General features: G+C 41.6%; 1 protein-coding gene across 3 annotated transcripts in view; it reads right to left on the minus strand.

Annotated features, from left to right (window-relative positions):
- The window catches only part of kcnn1a (potassium intermediate/small conductance calcium-activated channel, subfamily N, member 1a), a 56964-nt gene extending 41174 nt beyond the window's left edge, over positions 1-15790 (minus strand). For all 3 annotated transcript variants that reach the window (XM_068341544.1, XM_068341542.1, XM_068341543.1), the window contains exon 1: positions 14442-15790. In XM_068341544.1, the coding sequence (XP_068197645.1) occupies positions 14442-15725 (1284 nt within the window). In that variant the 5' untranslated portion in view covers positions 15726-15790. The remainder of the gene's footprint in view (positions 1-14441) is intronic.
- Positions 15791-16268: the final 478 nt, after the last annotated feature.

Raw genomic sequence — 16268 nt, forward strand, 5'->3', positions numbered from 1 at the left:
TGTCTAGACTTAATTACGATTAATGGTTTAATTGTCTTTTCTTCATTTTGCCCGACCATTAAAGTATAGGTCTAATCACAGTTTAATGGTAGAATACACCTTATGTAGAGGAGACATTTATCAGCACTGTCACATTAAATTCTTGACTGAAAGTTACAGTAAGAAGCCGCCTGGATGAACCTGCGGCTACAGGCATCTGTCCAAGTTCGGCGACCACTGCCCGGTGTCGGATGCACGGATGTTATTTTAGATTTGTGGTATTACCAGTTTTTATGTCTTGCTTCAAATTTTGACAAATAGTCTCATGGAAATTATCCCGTCCACACCGGTGCCGTGGTGTTTGTCTTTGCCATTAAATGATCCATAATGTTCATGTCAATACATGATGACTAATCACTACTGGACCTTTAGTCGGTCAAACTAAAGGCCAATTCTCCAGTAAAGGGAGAATAGGTGCAACAAGATGATGTCATTAAGGAACAGCAGGCAAACATCAGATGGTCACAAACCTCAAAAATAACATTTATAAAATAATGATGGATATATCACATTTCAGTTTCAGTTTCTCTGTTGTTAAAATGATTTCACAAATAATTGTAGTAACCTCACATTTTAAACCACCAACCTTCCACTTATGAGAAGGTTAATAGTTTGAGTCCCTGCCCCTGCCGTCTACACATCGAGGCAACTTTGGGTAAAATAGTAACCCTGACCTAAACCGTTCCCAGTGGCTGTGGGTGATTACGTCAATGGTTCCCACTCCTTATCAGAAGGTGTTGCTTTTCATGTTGTCTGAATATCTGTGTGAATGCTTGATTGTTGGCTTGAGAGGTCAGTCCAACTAGAAAGGTGCTCTATCAGTACAATCCTTTCACCATTTAAATAATTCACTTTCTACTTTGCGCAACTATGTGAAGACAACCAGCACCAAATGCCAACCGCACTAAATCCTCCAGACAGCTTCAGAGAGACACTAAGTTGGTTGCAAGTGCCACTTTGATATATCCTGTGTTGACCTTTCTCAGATCATATAGGGTGATTATACGCATGGTGAACTGCAGTTTGGCAAGATCTGCACGAAAGGCTTCACTGTAATAGCTTTCTCCTCTTTCCAGTCATTCATTCCGCAACGACCCATAACCTTATGTTCTCAAGAAAGGTGGGCTGACAGTCAGCTGACACACAAACATACACACACAAACAACAACAACAACAGCAGAGTACGTGTTGCAGGTCCCGTGTACCCAGCAAACATGGACGATGTGACATGAGAACAGAAAGATAGCAAATGGTTGGATATTTTTGTACCTCCTTTATTTTTCCCTTTTTTTTTTTTTACATTTCTTAAATTGTTTTTTTTTAACTTGTTTGCTTTTTAATCAGATAAACTGAGCAAAAACAATCTGCTTCATTTAAATTTCAGAAAACTTTCCCAGCTGATATAAGGCAGGAGACAGACTACATCCTGGGCAAGTCTGTATCCAGGTCAATGCAAGGCTGCTTAGACTGACAAGTCATCTACAATGTTTTAGAAAAATGGGAGAAAACCGAACCGAACATGCGTTAGTCTGACTTATTCTCACTTAATTTGTTTCCATATAGTTAAATTCTGTTACTATAATGGCTCAAGCTGACAAACAAATCCATTTGACTGAAATCTCGTCTCGTCTTCAGTCGCTTTTTTCCAGATTGTGGTTGTTGTTACAGCCAATAATCCCAGCTGACTGCGCCTGAGAAGCAGGGTATATCCTGGATGCATCGCCAGTGCATCTCAGGGTCACATGTAAGACAGACAACCACTCACACACACATTCCCACCTAAGTTCACTTAAATTTTCAGGTTTTTGGAGGTGGGAGGAGGAGGAGGAGAGAACCCACATTTTAAACCCACCGTTTAAAGTTAATTCATGTGAAATGAATTAATTTTACATGAATTAACTTTAAAGTCCAGAGGAAAGCTACTGGACATAAAAACTTTTAAAGAAAATCAAAACCAAGACTACAAAAGCTCCAGAGTATAAGAAAATTAAAATGTAGTCTCCTGCGTAGTATATCCCTGTCTTGAAAAGCGGTTTTAATCAATGACATTATATCAGATTATCATATAGATTTATTCTGTTTAACGGAAACCTGGCTAAGTGAGGATTAGTATTTTTCCCTAAACGAAACTACTCCTCCCAATCACCTAAATTATCAGATCCCTTGAGTCTCAGGCAGAGGAGGAGGAGTTGCATGTATTTGTAATTCCTCGCTACAGCTGAGCCCTAAACCGAAAATGATCTTTAATTCATTTGAAAGTCTTAGTCTGAGCCTATCAAACCCAGCCCACAAATTCCTCCAGCCTCTATTGTTTGTCATAATTTATCGTCCTCCTGGTCCATACAGTGACATTCTATCTGAATTTTCCGACTTCTTCACCAGTTTAATTCTTAAACTAATGAGGTCGTTATTGTTGATTTCAGTATTCAGGTGGATGACAGTAATGATAGCATCAGTAGCGCATTTATGTTGTGACTAGACTCCATAGGCTTTAGACAGTGTGCACGGGAATCTACTCACCAGTTTAAGCACATGCTGGGTTTAGTCCTCAGTTATGGGATAGAAATTGAAGACCTACTCGTCTTTCCAAAAAATCCTCTCTTCTCTGCCTGATAACTTTTAACATTCTACTATTGTGTAATTCCCTTCCTGCAAAAAATATTTATACTAGACATTTATCAGATCAAGCTTTTTCAAAATTCAGGGAAGCATAATGATGATGATGAATGACATAATTTATTAAAATGGGTAAAAATCCGCTGATCAGAGGAAAATTACCATCTAGAGGTTCATGTTTCCTCTGAACCGTTTAAATTACTGCTGTACTTTTCAGTTACATTTCCTCACTAGATGATAATGAAGTGATTAACAGTAAATGTTCTTTACCTCATCTGATCTCACCTTACCTGTCCTTGTCCCTCCACAGAGGAACCACGAGTAGAAACTTAAATACCTTTCTTAGGGTGTGGTCCTGGTGACTGATAATCTGTTTAATCTCATTGTTAGACCACTTCAATAAAAGCAGCAAAAAATCAGTGTTCAGAAAAATTTATATTATATTAATAATCATTATTAACAACATCACAACATAACAGAATGATGAGAAAAATACTTTGAGAGGATCGATATGTATTAGGTTTCAGTCCAGCACCAGAGACAGGAGGATATATCACACCACCACCAATATCTATCTGAGATCATTCTGATTCACTCATTAAAATATATCTCATTTATTAACAAAGGGTAAAAAGTTACATCTGGATTGAAATCATATTTTATTTGTTAACTCACAAGCTGCTGCACATCAACATGACTCAAGACGCTTGGCACAAATTTCCAGCGTTCATCATGTTGCATCAATCAGATTTCAGTCAAGCCACATCGTCACGGTGATGATAATATGTCATTTAATCTCATGAAGTTTGAAATACATTTCCTAGTTTCTGCAGGTTTTGGCAGAGCGATGCATGTTCTGAATGCTGGTTGTAAATACGTCATTAGAAACACACAAACATTCCCTGACTGATTAGTGTTAAAGTGTGATAATAGTGGATATACATGAGGACCTGCTGGTGAGGTTCCTTCTTGTTCTAGAAGAGACGAAAGACGCCCAGTAGCAGAGGGATCAAACCCAAGGTGATGGAACAAGCATCCCTGATGGTTGGAGCCGTATTACACAGACTGGAGGTACAGCAGGATAATCCGATGCCAAACGTCGTACTCATGTTGAGAGAAAGCTGGGTGTTCACACACAGGCTCTCTGACATGCAGCCGAAGGCTGGAATGGATGCTGATGGTATGCCCACTGGAAATGAGAAATAAACGTTACTGGACAAACTACTGTTGATCTCAAGCAAGAATATTTCATATGTGTAATTTCAAGAATACATAAACGTTAAACAACGATGAATGAATAGATAATGCAGTCTAACTATGGAATAAATATGTGTTCTCCTACAGCGAGCCTGGTGGTGTGTTGGGTTGATTTTTTTATTAATACGTTTGTCAACCGGTTTGAAGGACGCTGGTAAGGACAGTCTATGAAAGAATCACTTCAGACACTGATGTGACCACCGCAGAAATGAGAGCATGAGAGTCTTCATTTAGAAGTTATCATCTCGTAAAGTCTCACCAGATAGTCGAAAGCAGCGGTCCTGTATTCCCCTGTGGTATTGGTTGGGCATTGGGAGGACGGTACACATGCCTTTAAGTTGACCACTGTTGTGGTCGTACATCCAGTGACTATCAAACCAAAGGAGAGTCAGATACTGCTGGTGGAAAGAAGACAAACATGCAGAATTCATAAGAGTTTTGGTAAAGAAGGAATGACCTCTAGAGGAGGCTGTTAAACACGTCTCTCAAGAACAATTTATTGGTCGGGTGGTGGAACAATCAGTGCTATTGCAGGTTTGACACTGAAATGCTCCAACTGCAGCAAAGAAAACAACATGACTGACAATAAGCTGATACAGATAATTGATAATCATCTGATCAATACTGATGAATGAATGAGGCTTCAAAGATTAGTTGCAGTTATCTGAGCCGGAGAGAGTCCAGGCGAGAGCCAGAGAAAGGATCAGCTTCATCACGATGAAGAGGAAACTACTGGAGATACAGATACTTGATCTCTCCTGTACTGTAATGTTCTGGGTGTCGAGAACAGACTCATACCTAAGTAAGTAAATAAATAAATGACTAAGAGACTAATACCTGAGCGCTTAGCGGCATTCCTTGTTTAACCAATCAGAAACTGATGTCATATCTACATTCCATTCCAACACTCCATTTTAAATCTGAACATCTATTGCATGATTTGATCAAACTCATACAATATAATGTGAAGGTGTTGTGAAGTAACTTGACTCCATTAAAGAGGTGATTTTCACATTTTTTCAAGAGACATTTGTTTAAAATATTTTTATTTCCATGACACTTGTTTTTATCTCTATCAACAGATGGACAACATTCATTTTGATGTATTTTAAGGTAATGATAAAAAATAATTGATGTGTATTCACATCAAGAACAAAGAGTGACATTAGTCTAGTTTGTAATTTACCATTTATTTTTTCCTTTCAGGTTATTTTCATGGCTGAGAGTTCATTACATGCAAGACTCTGGGAAAATATTGAGAACAGTTTAAAGCAGCCCAACCCAGTTAAAAAAAGAAGGAACAGCATTCCGGATGACATTCCTAAGGAGACAGTGGTTTAGTTCATCACTTGAAGAACCTCCCTCTCTGCCTCTTCTTTCTAATGAAGCTTGTTGGTGTAACATTAATACAGCCAGAGTCAACAAAGACAAAACAACATGTGAATGCATGATGTCTGAGTGAACCCCAGCTGAAAGTCAGTGAGAAAAGATGGGACTTCAGTTGAGACTTGAAAAGACTGGACTATCCAAGTAGTTTGTAACTGCAGAGGGAAGGTGACCCACAAATCTGACGCGCCTATTGCAAAGGTTTTGTCACCTGTGGTTCTAAGACATGATCTGGGAACATCCACTGTCATATTAAAGGGTGACCCCAGAGCTCAAACCAGAGTATAGATGTCTAACAAGACATAAATCAGGAGGTGCCATAACAGCTAAAACATTGAAAACAAGCAATACAATCTTAAAATTGATCTAAACGTGGACAAGCTAAAGCCGGAGTCACATGAGTCGTGTTTTCTAGTGCCCATGTTTTCTAGCTGTGGTTAAATTCCAAGCAATAGAATTTTCCACCAACTGCAAATGGGGAAGTCAACACCGATCCACACCCACATACAGAGAGTTACAGTAATCATCATGAGTTCTTATATAAGCATTGAAGATTCTCTCAAAGTCCTTTAAGGAAATTCAAGGCTTAACTTTGGCCAGTAGCCTCAGCTGGAAAAAGCTGGCTGATTACACAAGTGGGCCAGAAATGGTGGCACTGCCATCAAGCAGTTTCACAACAACCAAACACAACCTCAGTTTTACATTCGCTTAGGCAAAAAAGTTAAGATCCTGCCATGTTTTCAAATCCCTCTGGCAGAATCAGCTGGATTCTAGTGAGTCTTTGTTGTTAGCTTGTAGAGGTAAATAAATATCAATGTTTTCTACAAAACAATGGAAAGAGATATACTCATTAAAGATGGAGCCCAGGGGCAATCAAATGAAAACAGTAATGTGCCCAAAATAGAACCTTGGGGTACCCCACAGGAGCAAGGAGTCACAGAAGAAGAAAATCCCCAAGTGGAACAGAGAAACTCCTACCAGTAACAAAGAACGGTTCTAACTCATGTGGTGAACTAAACCTCTGTCCTCAGGAATGTGGTCCTGAATGTTGTTCTTCCTTTTTAACTGGGTTGGGCCGCTTTAAACTGTTCTGGGGTATTTCCACAGATCTTATCTCTCATTTAATCAAGATTCAAACATGAAAATGGCCTTAAATGAAAAGATAAATAGTAAATTATGAACTAGACTAATGTCCTTCTGTGTTCTTGATGTGAAAACACATCAAGACACGTTATTAATACCTTAAAATACATCAAAATAAATGGACCATTCAAGAATGTTGTGCTTCATCTGTTGTTAAAGTTAAAAACAAGTTTCATGGAAATAAAAAATATTCAAAAACAAAGGTCTCATTTGAAAAGACATGAAAATCACCCTTTCTTTGCAGTCACATTATTTCACCACACCTTGATATAATATTGTTTTAGTTTGATCAAATCATGCAACAAGAAAATGTTCAGATTTTAAATGAAATGTTGTGGTAATGACATCAGTTTCTGATTGGTTGGACAAGGAATCCAGGGTTCAGGTATTAATCTGTCTGTTCTCAACACCCAGAACATTACAGTACAGGAGAGATCAAGTTTCTGTATCTCCAGTAGTTTCCTCTTCATCGTGATGAAGCTGATCCTTTCTCTGGCTCTCGCCTGGACTCTCTCTGGCTCAGATACCTGCAATTAATCTTTGAAGCCTCATTCATTCACCAGTATTGATCAGATGATTATCAATTATCTGCATCCATCAGCTGATTGTCAGTCATGTTGTTTTCTTTGCTGCAGTTGGAGCATTTCAGTGTCAAACCTGCAATAGCACTAATTGTTCCACCACCCGACCAATAAATTGTTCTTCAGAGACGTGTTTAACAGCCTCCTCTAGAGGTCATTCCTTCTTTACCAAAACTCTTATGAATTCTGCATGTTTGTCTTCTTTCCACCAGCAGTATCTGACTCTCCTTTGGTTTATAGTCACTGGAGGTACGACCACAACAGTGGTCAACTTAAAGGCATGTGTACCGTCCTCCCAATGCCCAACCAATACCACTCAGATGTTTTCATTCAGCATTGGTAACATCAGTTCAGACACAAATCCTGAATGCTGCAACACAACTAACTGCAATTCTGGAGATTTTTCTGGTAAGTATGAATGAGTAGAAATAGTTAATTCTCATCAGTGTTCTATGTCCCTCAGATAAAGGACTTTCTGTTCTGTTTCAGTTCCTGTGATTCAGTCTACTCACAGACTGACACGTTGTCTTGATGGCGACTGCAATGACCGACTCCAGTGCAGGGGAATACAGGACCGCTGCTTTTGACTATCTGGTGAGACTTTACGAGATGATAACTTCTAAATGAAGACTCTCATGCTCTCATTTCTGCGGTGGTCACATCAGTGTCTGAAGTGATTCTTTCATAGACTGTCCTTACCAGCGTCCTTCAACCTGGTGACAAACGTATTAATAAAAAAATCAACCCGACACACCACCAGGCTCGCTGTAGGAGAACACATATTTATTCCATAGTTAGACTGCATTATCTATTCATTCATCGTTGTTTAACGTTTATGTATTCTTGAAATTACACATAGAGAAATATTCTTGCTTGAGATCAACAGTAGTTTGTCCAGTAACGTTTATTTCTCATTTCCAGTGGGCATACCATCAGCATCCATTCCAGCCTTCGGCTGCATGTCAGAGAGCCTGTGTGTGAACACCCAGCTTTCTCTCAACATGAGTACGACGTTTGGCATCGGATTATCCTGCTGTACCTCCAGTCTGTGTAATACGGCTCCAACCATCAGGGATGCTTGTTCCATCACCTTGGGTTTGATCCCTCTGCTACTGGGCGTCTTTCGTCTCTTCTAGAACAAGAAGGAACCTCACCAGCAGGTCCTCATGTATATCCACTATTATCACACTTTAACACTAATCAGTCAGGGAATGTTTGTGTGTTTCTAATGACGTATTTACAACCAGCATTCAGAACACGCATCGCTCTGCCAAGGTCACCAACCCAAAACCTGCAGAACCAGAAAATGTGTTTCAAACTCTATCAGAGGAAATGTTTGAATACTTCATTAGCATTTGATCATCACAATGACAATGTGCCTTGACTGGAATCTGATTGGTGCAACATGATGAACGCTGGAAAGTCTTTTGAGTCATGTTGATGTGCAGCCGTTTGTGAGTTAACAAATAAAATATGGTTTTTAATGCAGATGTAACTTTTTACCCTTTTGTTAATAAATGAGAACCATTTGAATAACCGACTCTGAATAATCTTAGATATTCTTGGTGGTGTGATGTATCCCCCTGTCTCTGGTGCTGGACTGAAACCTAATACATATTGATCCTCTCCAAAGTACTTTGTCTCATCATTCTTTGTTGTGATGCTGTTAATAAGGTCCTGTCTCTCTGTAAACTCTTGATTATTAATCTAATGTGAATTCTTCTGAAAACTGTTTGTTGTTGCTTTTATTGAAGTGGTCTAACAATGAGATTAAACAGATTATCAGTCACCAGGACCGCACCCTAAGAAAGGTATTTAAGTTTCTACTTGTGGTTCCTGTGTGCAGGGACAAGGACAGGTGAGATGAGATCAGATGAGCTAAAGAACATTTAACGTAAATCACATCATTATTATCTAGAGAAGAAATGCAACTGTGAAAACAACAACACTAATCTAAATGGTCAGAAGATACATGAGCCCATCCATCCATCCATCCATCTTCAACCGCTTATCTGGGGCTGGGTTGCGGGGGCAACAGTCTGAGCAGGGATGCCCATACTTCCCTCTCCCCAGACAACTCCAGCTCCTACGGGGGGATCCCGTGGCGTTCCCAGGCCAGCCGAGAGACGTAGTCCCTCCAGCGTGTCCCAGGTCTTCCTTGAGGACATGCCCGGGACACCTCCCCAGGGAGGCGTCCAGGAAGCATCCAGAACAGATGCTCGAGCCACCTCAGCTGGCTCCGCTCGAGGCGGAGGAGCAGCGGCTCTACTCCGAGCTCCTCCCTGGTGACTGAGCTCCTCACCCTATCTGTAAGGGTGCGCCCAGCCACTCTACGGCGGAAACTCATTTCAGCTGCTTGTATCCGGGAACTTGTCCTTTCGGTCATGACCCAAAGCTCATGACCATAAGTGAGAGTAGGAACGTAGATTGACCGGTAAATCGAGAGCTCCGTCTTGCGACTCAGCTCCTTCTTCACCACAACAGACCTAAACAGCGACTGCATCACTGCGGAAGCTGCACCGATCCATCTGTCAATCTCACGTTCCATCCTTCCCTCACTTGTGAACAAGACCTCAAGATACTTAAACTCCTCCACTTGGGGCAAAGACTCCACCGGCCTGAAGAGAGCACACCGTCCTTTTCTGGTCAAGAACCATGGCCTTGGATTTAGAGGTGCTGATCCTCATCCCACTCGCGTCACACTCAGCTGCAAACCATCCTAGTGCAGCCTGGAGGTCCAGGCTTGATGAGGCCAACAGGACAACATTGTCTGCAAAAAGCAGAGATGAAATCTTTTGGTCCCCAAACCGGACCCCCTCCGGATCATGGCTGCGCCTAGAAATTTTGTCCATAAAGATTATGAACAGAACCGGTGAACACATGAACCCCGTCTGATTAGCAGATTTCTACCGATTTTAATTATTTCCTCCATTCATCATCATCAACATCATCCTGCTAGAGCCTGTCCCAGCTGGCTATGGGCAAGAGGATGGGGTACATCCCGAATGAGACGTCAGCTTTTCACAAGGCCACATAGAAAAACAGACAATGCGCACGCACACACACCTAAGTACTCATTCCCCTGTTCTGGGTTCATGCCTCTGCATTCCGGTTGATATGGGAGGACTGTTTCTCTGTCAATTGCCACAGACACCAAAGCAGGGCATTTGAGTGTGTTTTATTCTTTTCTATTCAATTTCAAATAAATTGAGTGTTGGACCACATCCCGCGTGAATTTCAATTCATTTTCCATATTTTCCCTTTTCTTTATGATCACTGTTTACTTAAAAGCTACTTGAAGACTTGTTATAATATATTTATCATTTTTGGGCTTGTTGGTGTGGGATTAGAAAATGCTAGTCCAGATTGTTCAAAGTAACAAAGGAAATTCAGGAGCGTTCTTGAAACTGGAGAAATAATCTAATAAGTACAGACCGTATAACTAGAAGCACTATAGAAACTGGAGATCAACTTGAGAGAGGATGATTTTGCAGGAAGCAAAAGCAATCTTCTGGCACCAGAAAAGACGAAGTTGGTTTAAATAACTAGCTGATTCTAAGTAGGAGCAGGTGTGACTCATTGGCCCTACTGAAGAGAAGATGAGGGACAGGATCAGGAAAAGCACCATGATAGTAAAGACGTTTAAATGACCTCAAAGGGTTAATATTTGTTGAAATAAATAACTCACAAAATATTCAACTTCTCAGAACTGATTACAGTCTTAGGTTGGGGACTACCTGTATCTCCATATAGGCATGAGACAGCTTCACACCCCCGTCTGTTTTACAGAATCAATCTGGTACATTAAGTTATAATATACCATATACTGTAGTAAATTGTGTGATATATGTTTTAATCACACTAAGAAAAGTAATAATGATTAGAAAAAAATTCAAAAGAATATTAGGATTATTCTAACAATTCAATATTGTTGCACATTTGTGCTTTGCCCTGCACACACCTCCTTTTTTTAAAAAATGTATGTTCAATTTTTGTGTACAATTCTGTGATACTATAAATCTAAACCAGTAATGCTCACATTCACACCTACAGACAGTTTGCTTAGACCAATTCACCGACATCTTTTTGGCAGTGGAACCCGGCAAACACACAAAATTCGCTTAACAAGTATTCCAACCCAGAATCTCATTGCGGTGGGAGAACAATGCTAACCACAAGTTCCTTAAGCATAGCATTGACATGCATTTATCTCCACTTCCTGAACCTGGTTGGATCAACTTTGGTCTTTATGGAACAGCTTTGACCCAAACTGATCTGCGAGATTAGCTCAGTTGTTGGACTTTATTCAACACTTTTCTTCAGCATTTTATGGAACAGGTCCTTGAAGTCAAGCTTACTATTAAAACCAAAGACTTTCATTGTTAAGATTGTTTCTTTATAATGTAAAACATTAGAATTTTGCATTTTCAGCCTCTCAAATGCTAGATTTGATACTTGCTTTGCTTACAGACTGCATATTCAATAATTACCTTATCTCAACCTCTGTGAGAAAGCATGTCAGCATGTTTTCCAAAATTTCCAACTAGTTTCTTGATTTTTACAAGCAACAGATTATCTGATACAAAATTCTGCTAGCTGAGCCAATAAAGCTGTTAAAGTAAGCAATTTCTTCATTTTCAGAGTTCTTCAAATCTCTGTTAACCCCTGGAGAGGTTAGATAAAAACTGGACAGATATTAATCACAGCTCAAAAAAACAGCCCTGAAAAGAACAAGTCCATGAGTGTTTGTGCTCTGCAGCCCTACAGGGTATATCACCATAGCAGTAAGTGGCAGGCATTAGAGTACTTACACAGCCTATCCTAAAAGAAGCAGCAATACACCTTTCAAAGCACTGTGTTACTGAGAAAGGTCACAGTATGGTACTACCTGCAATCAGTTCAGTGGGCTGGCTCTTAGGTTGCAGGGTGTACAGGGTGTGTGTAATCGCACACACTTGATCAGGCTTGTTTGTTCCCAAATGTTTCAGGGATTTCAAACGGGTTCTGAGGTAGAAGCCTGAGTCTGAGTCAAAAAAGTTGGTACCATGAGCCTGTTGATATCCGTGAACCGATGAGGGAGTCTAGCCGTATCAAAACACTTTGCCTGGTCAGATTTGAGTGAGTGGAAAAGCTTTGATACTCAAGCGCACTTATAAGGTTTTTTTGTTTCAGATTTTCACGTCTGAAACTGGATTATGTAATTGTTAGGCGGGATCTACATCCACATCGTGTTTATGGTGGAAATAGTATTCTGGAAAGCCACAGATCCATTTAAAATACAGCATATTGACATTTTTATGCATACAGTTGTGTCCGAGATATACATTCTTCAAGATGTTACTTGCTATCAGGATCTGCTAGCCTTATAATCAGGATATATTAAAACTATGCCAGATCTTTTAAACATCTCTGCTGCTTTAACAAAAATCAATTTTTAATATAATGTTTTAGATTATTTGTACAAAATTAGCTTTCATTCTATAATAATATTACAACATCATCATATCTGTAGTGGCAAATTTATGGATATGAAGCATTTAGCTGGTCTGAGCTGAATTAAATGGTTAACTATAATGCAGGAGCTGACTTTTCATTAGATAAAAGACAATGACGCCCACCTCATATCATGTGATCGTGCTACCTTCAGGTGTTCAGACAGGGAGTGGGAGATCGGATGTTCTAGAAACATCTAATCAGTATATGAAGAAGACTTGGTTCCACTGTCCTTAAGTTTTCTCTCATAACATTTTCTCTCGCTCAGCAAAATAAGTCCACCGTTTTAATTAGAAATAGGATGGAGACAACTTTTAAAAAAAGAAAGTTTACTTTCCCTTCAGTCATTCGGTCATTTCATGGTTCTGCTGATGCTCAAAAATTGAGCCAAGTTCAGAAAAGTCATGCCAAGGTGGTTCAATGTTCCACCTTTTGATACTTGTGCCAGCTTGGCCCCAGAGAACAACTGCAGCATTTTAAAAAGGAGAGAGATGCTCTTATTTAGATGCAGCACCCTCATCAGGGCCTCTTTTTCTTTTGTCTTTCCTTACCAGTGATAAACACTTCACATTTTCTGCACTTGGAGCAGATACTTAGGGAGGGTTAGGATTAAGAGTTACATTTAAAGTTAATTTACACCAAAAAAAAAGGAAATACTCATGCATGCATTAGTATAGCCAATAATTAGCACATTTTGTTAAAAGTATTTGTGAGAAGAGACGACAGATGATTTTAAAAAAACAATTATTTCCTTTATTTCAGGTTTTACCATGTAGAACATGTGTTCACTCCTCTCTAGTAACCAATACATACAGATATAGTTTTGAACTGTGTGCAGCCAGCGCAATATGTCAAACTGTACACAACCAACACATCTCAAAACCATTTTCTATGAGCACTACTGCCATTTACAGCATGAAGATGTTTACATTAAACCTCATTACATCTAAAACCAGATTTTCATTATTTAAATCAAGATGTAAAATCTACTCTGATGACAAACTTTTTTTTTTTTTTTACGGCTCCATACTTGAATATATTCACAAAGACGACCACACACAGGCCTTGCTTTGCTATCACTACCATAATTATTTCCATTACTTGTTATTTCCTCAGTATATTTTATAATTTTTTAATTTATTACTATATTCTATCATCATGATTCCTTCTCAGCTGTAATATTGGACTGGGTTTTTTTTGGGGGGGGGGGGGTTTGGGGGGGTGCATATTATAGGCCTATAGATATTATACTGTTTTACACCGTAAATGACATAGTATTGATTGAGACAGCTCTCCCAGCAGCAAGCACAGCACAGTGTATGAAGTGAGTTTGGGGGGTTATGTTGACTCAGGTAGGCGCTGCGCACACTGACAGGTACAGGCCTGATGCCATTCTATCACCCCCCCCCCCACACACACACACACACACACACACACACACACGCAGGTAGCCCTCTGTAGTATGGAGGTAACAATCGCAGTGTTTCTAATTCAGCGTCATTTCAGCGACCCAAAACAACACCGCAACATGGAACAGGTGTGTGTGCGCGCGCGTGTGTGTGTGTATAATCGACTCTGTGTGTGTGTGTGTGTGTGTGTGCACGCGCATGCTTGTGTAGCCAAACAGCAGGTTCGATCAGAAATACCACGCAGTGGGCTCGATGCGCGGTGTTTGCATTTAGTAAATCTAACATTTATCGATCATTGAAAGGCCACCCATGTCTTTATATACAGACAAACAGACTGCGCGCGTGCACACGACACACACACACACACACACATACACAAAAACAAAAACAAAAATCCTGTATATGTTTAATAATTTAAAAAAAAATCATATGATAATGGTCAAAGAGTGGACGCGTTAAGGCCGGATTGGTTTTATCTCCAACATCCATCGCAGGGAGAAAATGGGAGCGATCCTACCTTCCGTGGGTCGATGCGGATCCGCTCCTCTCCTTTATGTGGGCTCTCCGGCCACAGGTGATAGCTGGAGCCGTAGTTGGGGCTGTCTTTGCTGCTGCTGTTGCTGACAGTCGCAGACAAGTTCCCCGCGTATGCCTGTTGTGTCACCGGCGGGTTTACGCGTGAGTCGCGGCTGTGCGCCTGCTCGCCTTGCGCGGAGATTCTCCCAGACTTGCGGTCTTGTTCACAGTGCTGCGGACGCTCCGATGCGCCTGGATGCTGCCGCTTCTGCTGCTGCTGATCTTGCTGTTGCAGCAGTGGAGTGTGGTGAGTCCTACATAGCTCTCCTGAGCCGCTGGCGCAGTAGTTGATAGGCAAGCTGCTCCCCACCAGAATCTGTTGCTGCGCTCGTAATTGTGGGATCTGTTGCTGCTGCAGCTGCTGCAGCTCCTGAGTCTGGGACTCAAACGCTTTCCTCTTAGCCTCAGTTGACTCACATACATTTAAACAGCGCCCTTTCTGTGAGTTTGCACGGATTCCTTCTGGGGAGGGGTCTCTCTTTTGGAGTCTTAAATGACTGTGCCTTTGCTGCTGTTGCTGCTGCTGATGCTGATGCTGCTGTTGCTGCAACAACTGTCTGTGGTCTCGGTGCCCTCCTGCTCCTCCTCCTCCCCTGCAGCGTTCCACGATGGTTGCCTGTTGGTAATTATTTGCACTCCTTTGGAGCCGAACCCCTCTCTTAGATCCCCCAGAAAACAGCAAAGAGGAGGAGGACGACGTTGGCGGTGGTGGTATAGGCGGCGGAAAAGATGGGGAGGGCTGCGGTGGGAGAGGATCGAAAGGATGGTGATGATTTGGAGAAATGCTCGCCTCTTGTTCGGAAAAACTGCAGTGGCAGCTTGGAAAAACAGGCTGCTTCTCCGACTGATGCTGATGCTGCGGCGGATGCTGCTGCTGCTGGGAGCCGACCGGGGCCCAGGGATCCTGCCGCAGGTGCGCCGGCTGTCCGGTGGTGGTGATAGGTTCGCTCCCTCGGTGTGAAGGTCGCTGGGCGGTGTCGTGAGCGGCCAGAGGTAGAGGGTCTCCGCTGTGAACGGGTCTCCTGGAAGGCTGGCTCAGACAGGGGAGCTCCTGGAGGCTCTGGCGGTGCGCGGCGGTGGTCAAAGTGCGGTCTCGGTGGTGAGAAGAGGGCGGGGGCGGCAGGCTGAAAACAGGAGCGACTGTGTCTTGGCTCTGCTTGCTGATTCCTGGCTTTTCGTGGGGAATTTGGGGCTGATTGACAGCTCCCGCGCACCGATGCCGCATCCCCCTGATCGCCGCGTCGCGTTCTGGTTGCTCCTTTGCCGTGCAGAGCTCCGACACCCGTTCATTGCGATCAGTCCCAGCTGAATAGGACTGACTTGTATCATTGGTAGGTTTGACCAAGACCTGCCTTAAAACGTCACTCTAGAGCCAAAACACCGCCTTCGACTGAATATTTGGTCCATTGTCTGCTATGCGCACAGGTTGCAGCCCCTCCATCTCTCCTTTTAAGGCTGTTAGGTTATTACAAGAATGGGATTATCCAGGTGTGGAAAGGTGTTTAAATCTGTTCACATGGTTGATCTTCTTAATCCACTGTGGACCCATTCGACTTTGTCAATGTTGCCATAACTACCCTGCATAATCACTTTTTTTTACTGCTACGTCACCTCACAGATCCACAGGCCCTCAAAACATTTTTGCTTGTACATCCTGAACGTCACTGTGGTTTATGATCAACCTGAATCGATCAACTTTCTTCTTAGTTTGACATCCGTAAATAGATTCATGGTTTCAGATTCACGAATAATAAGACTCTTGATAGAT

The sequence above is a fragment of the Antennarius striatus genome, chromosome 18, assembly GCF_040054535.1.
Source record: "Antennarius striatus isolate MH-2024 chromosome 18, ASM4005453v1, whole genome shotgun sequence".
In the NCBI taxonomy this organism is placed as follows: Eukaryota; Metazoa; Chordata; class Actinopteri; order Lophiiformes; family Antennariidae; genus Antennarius; species Antennarius striatus.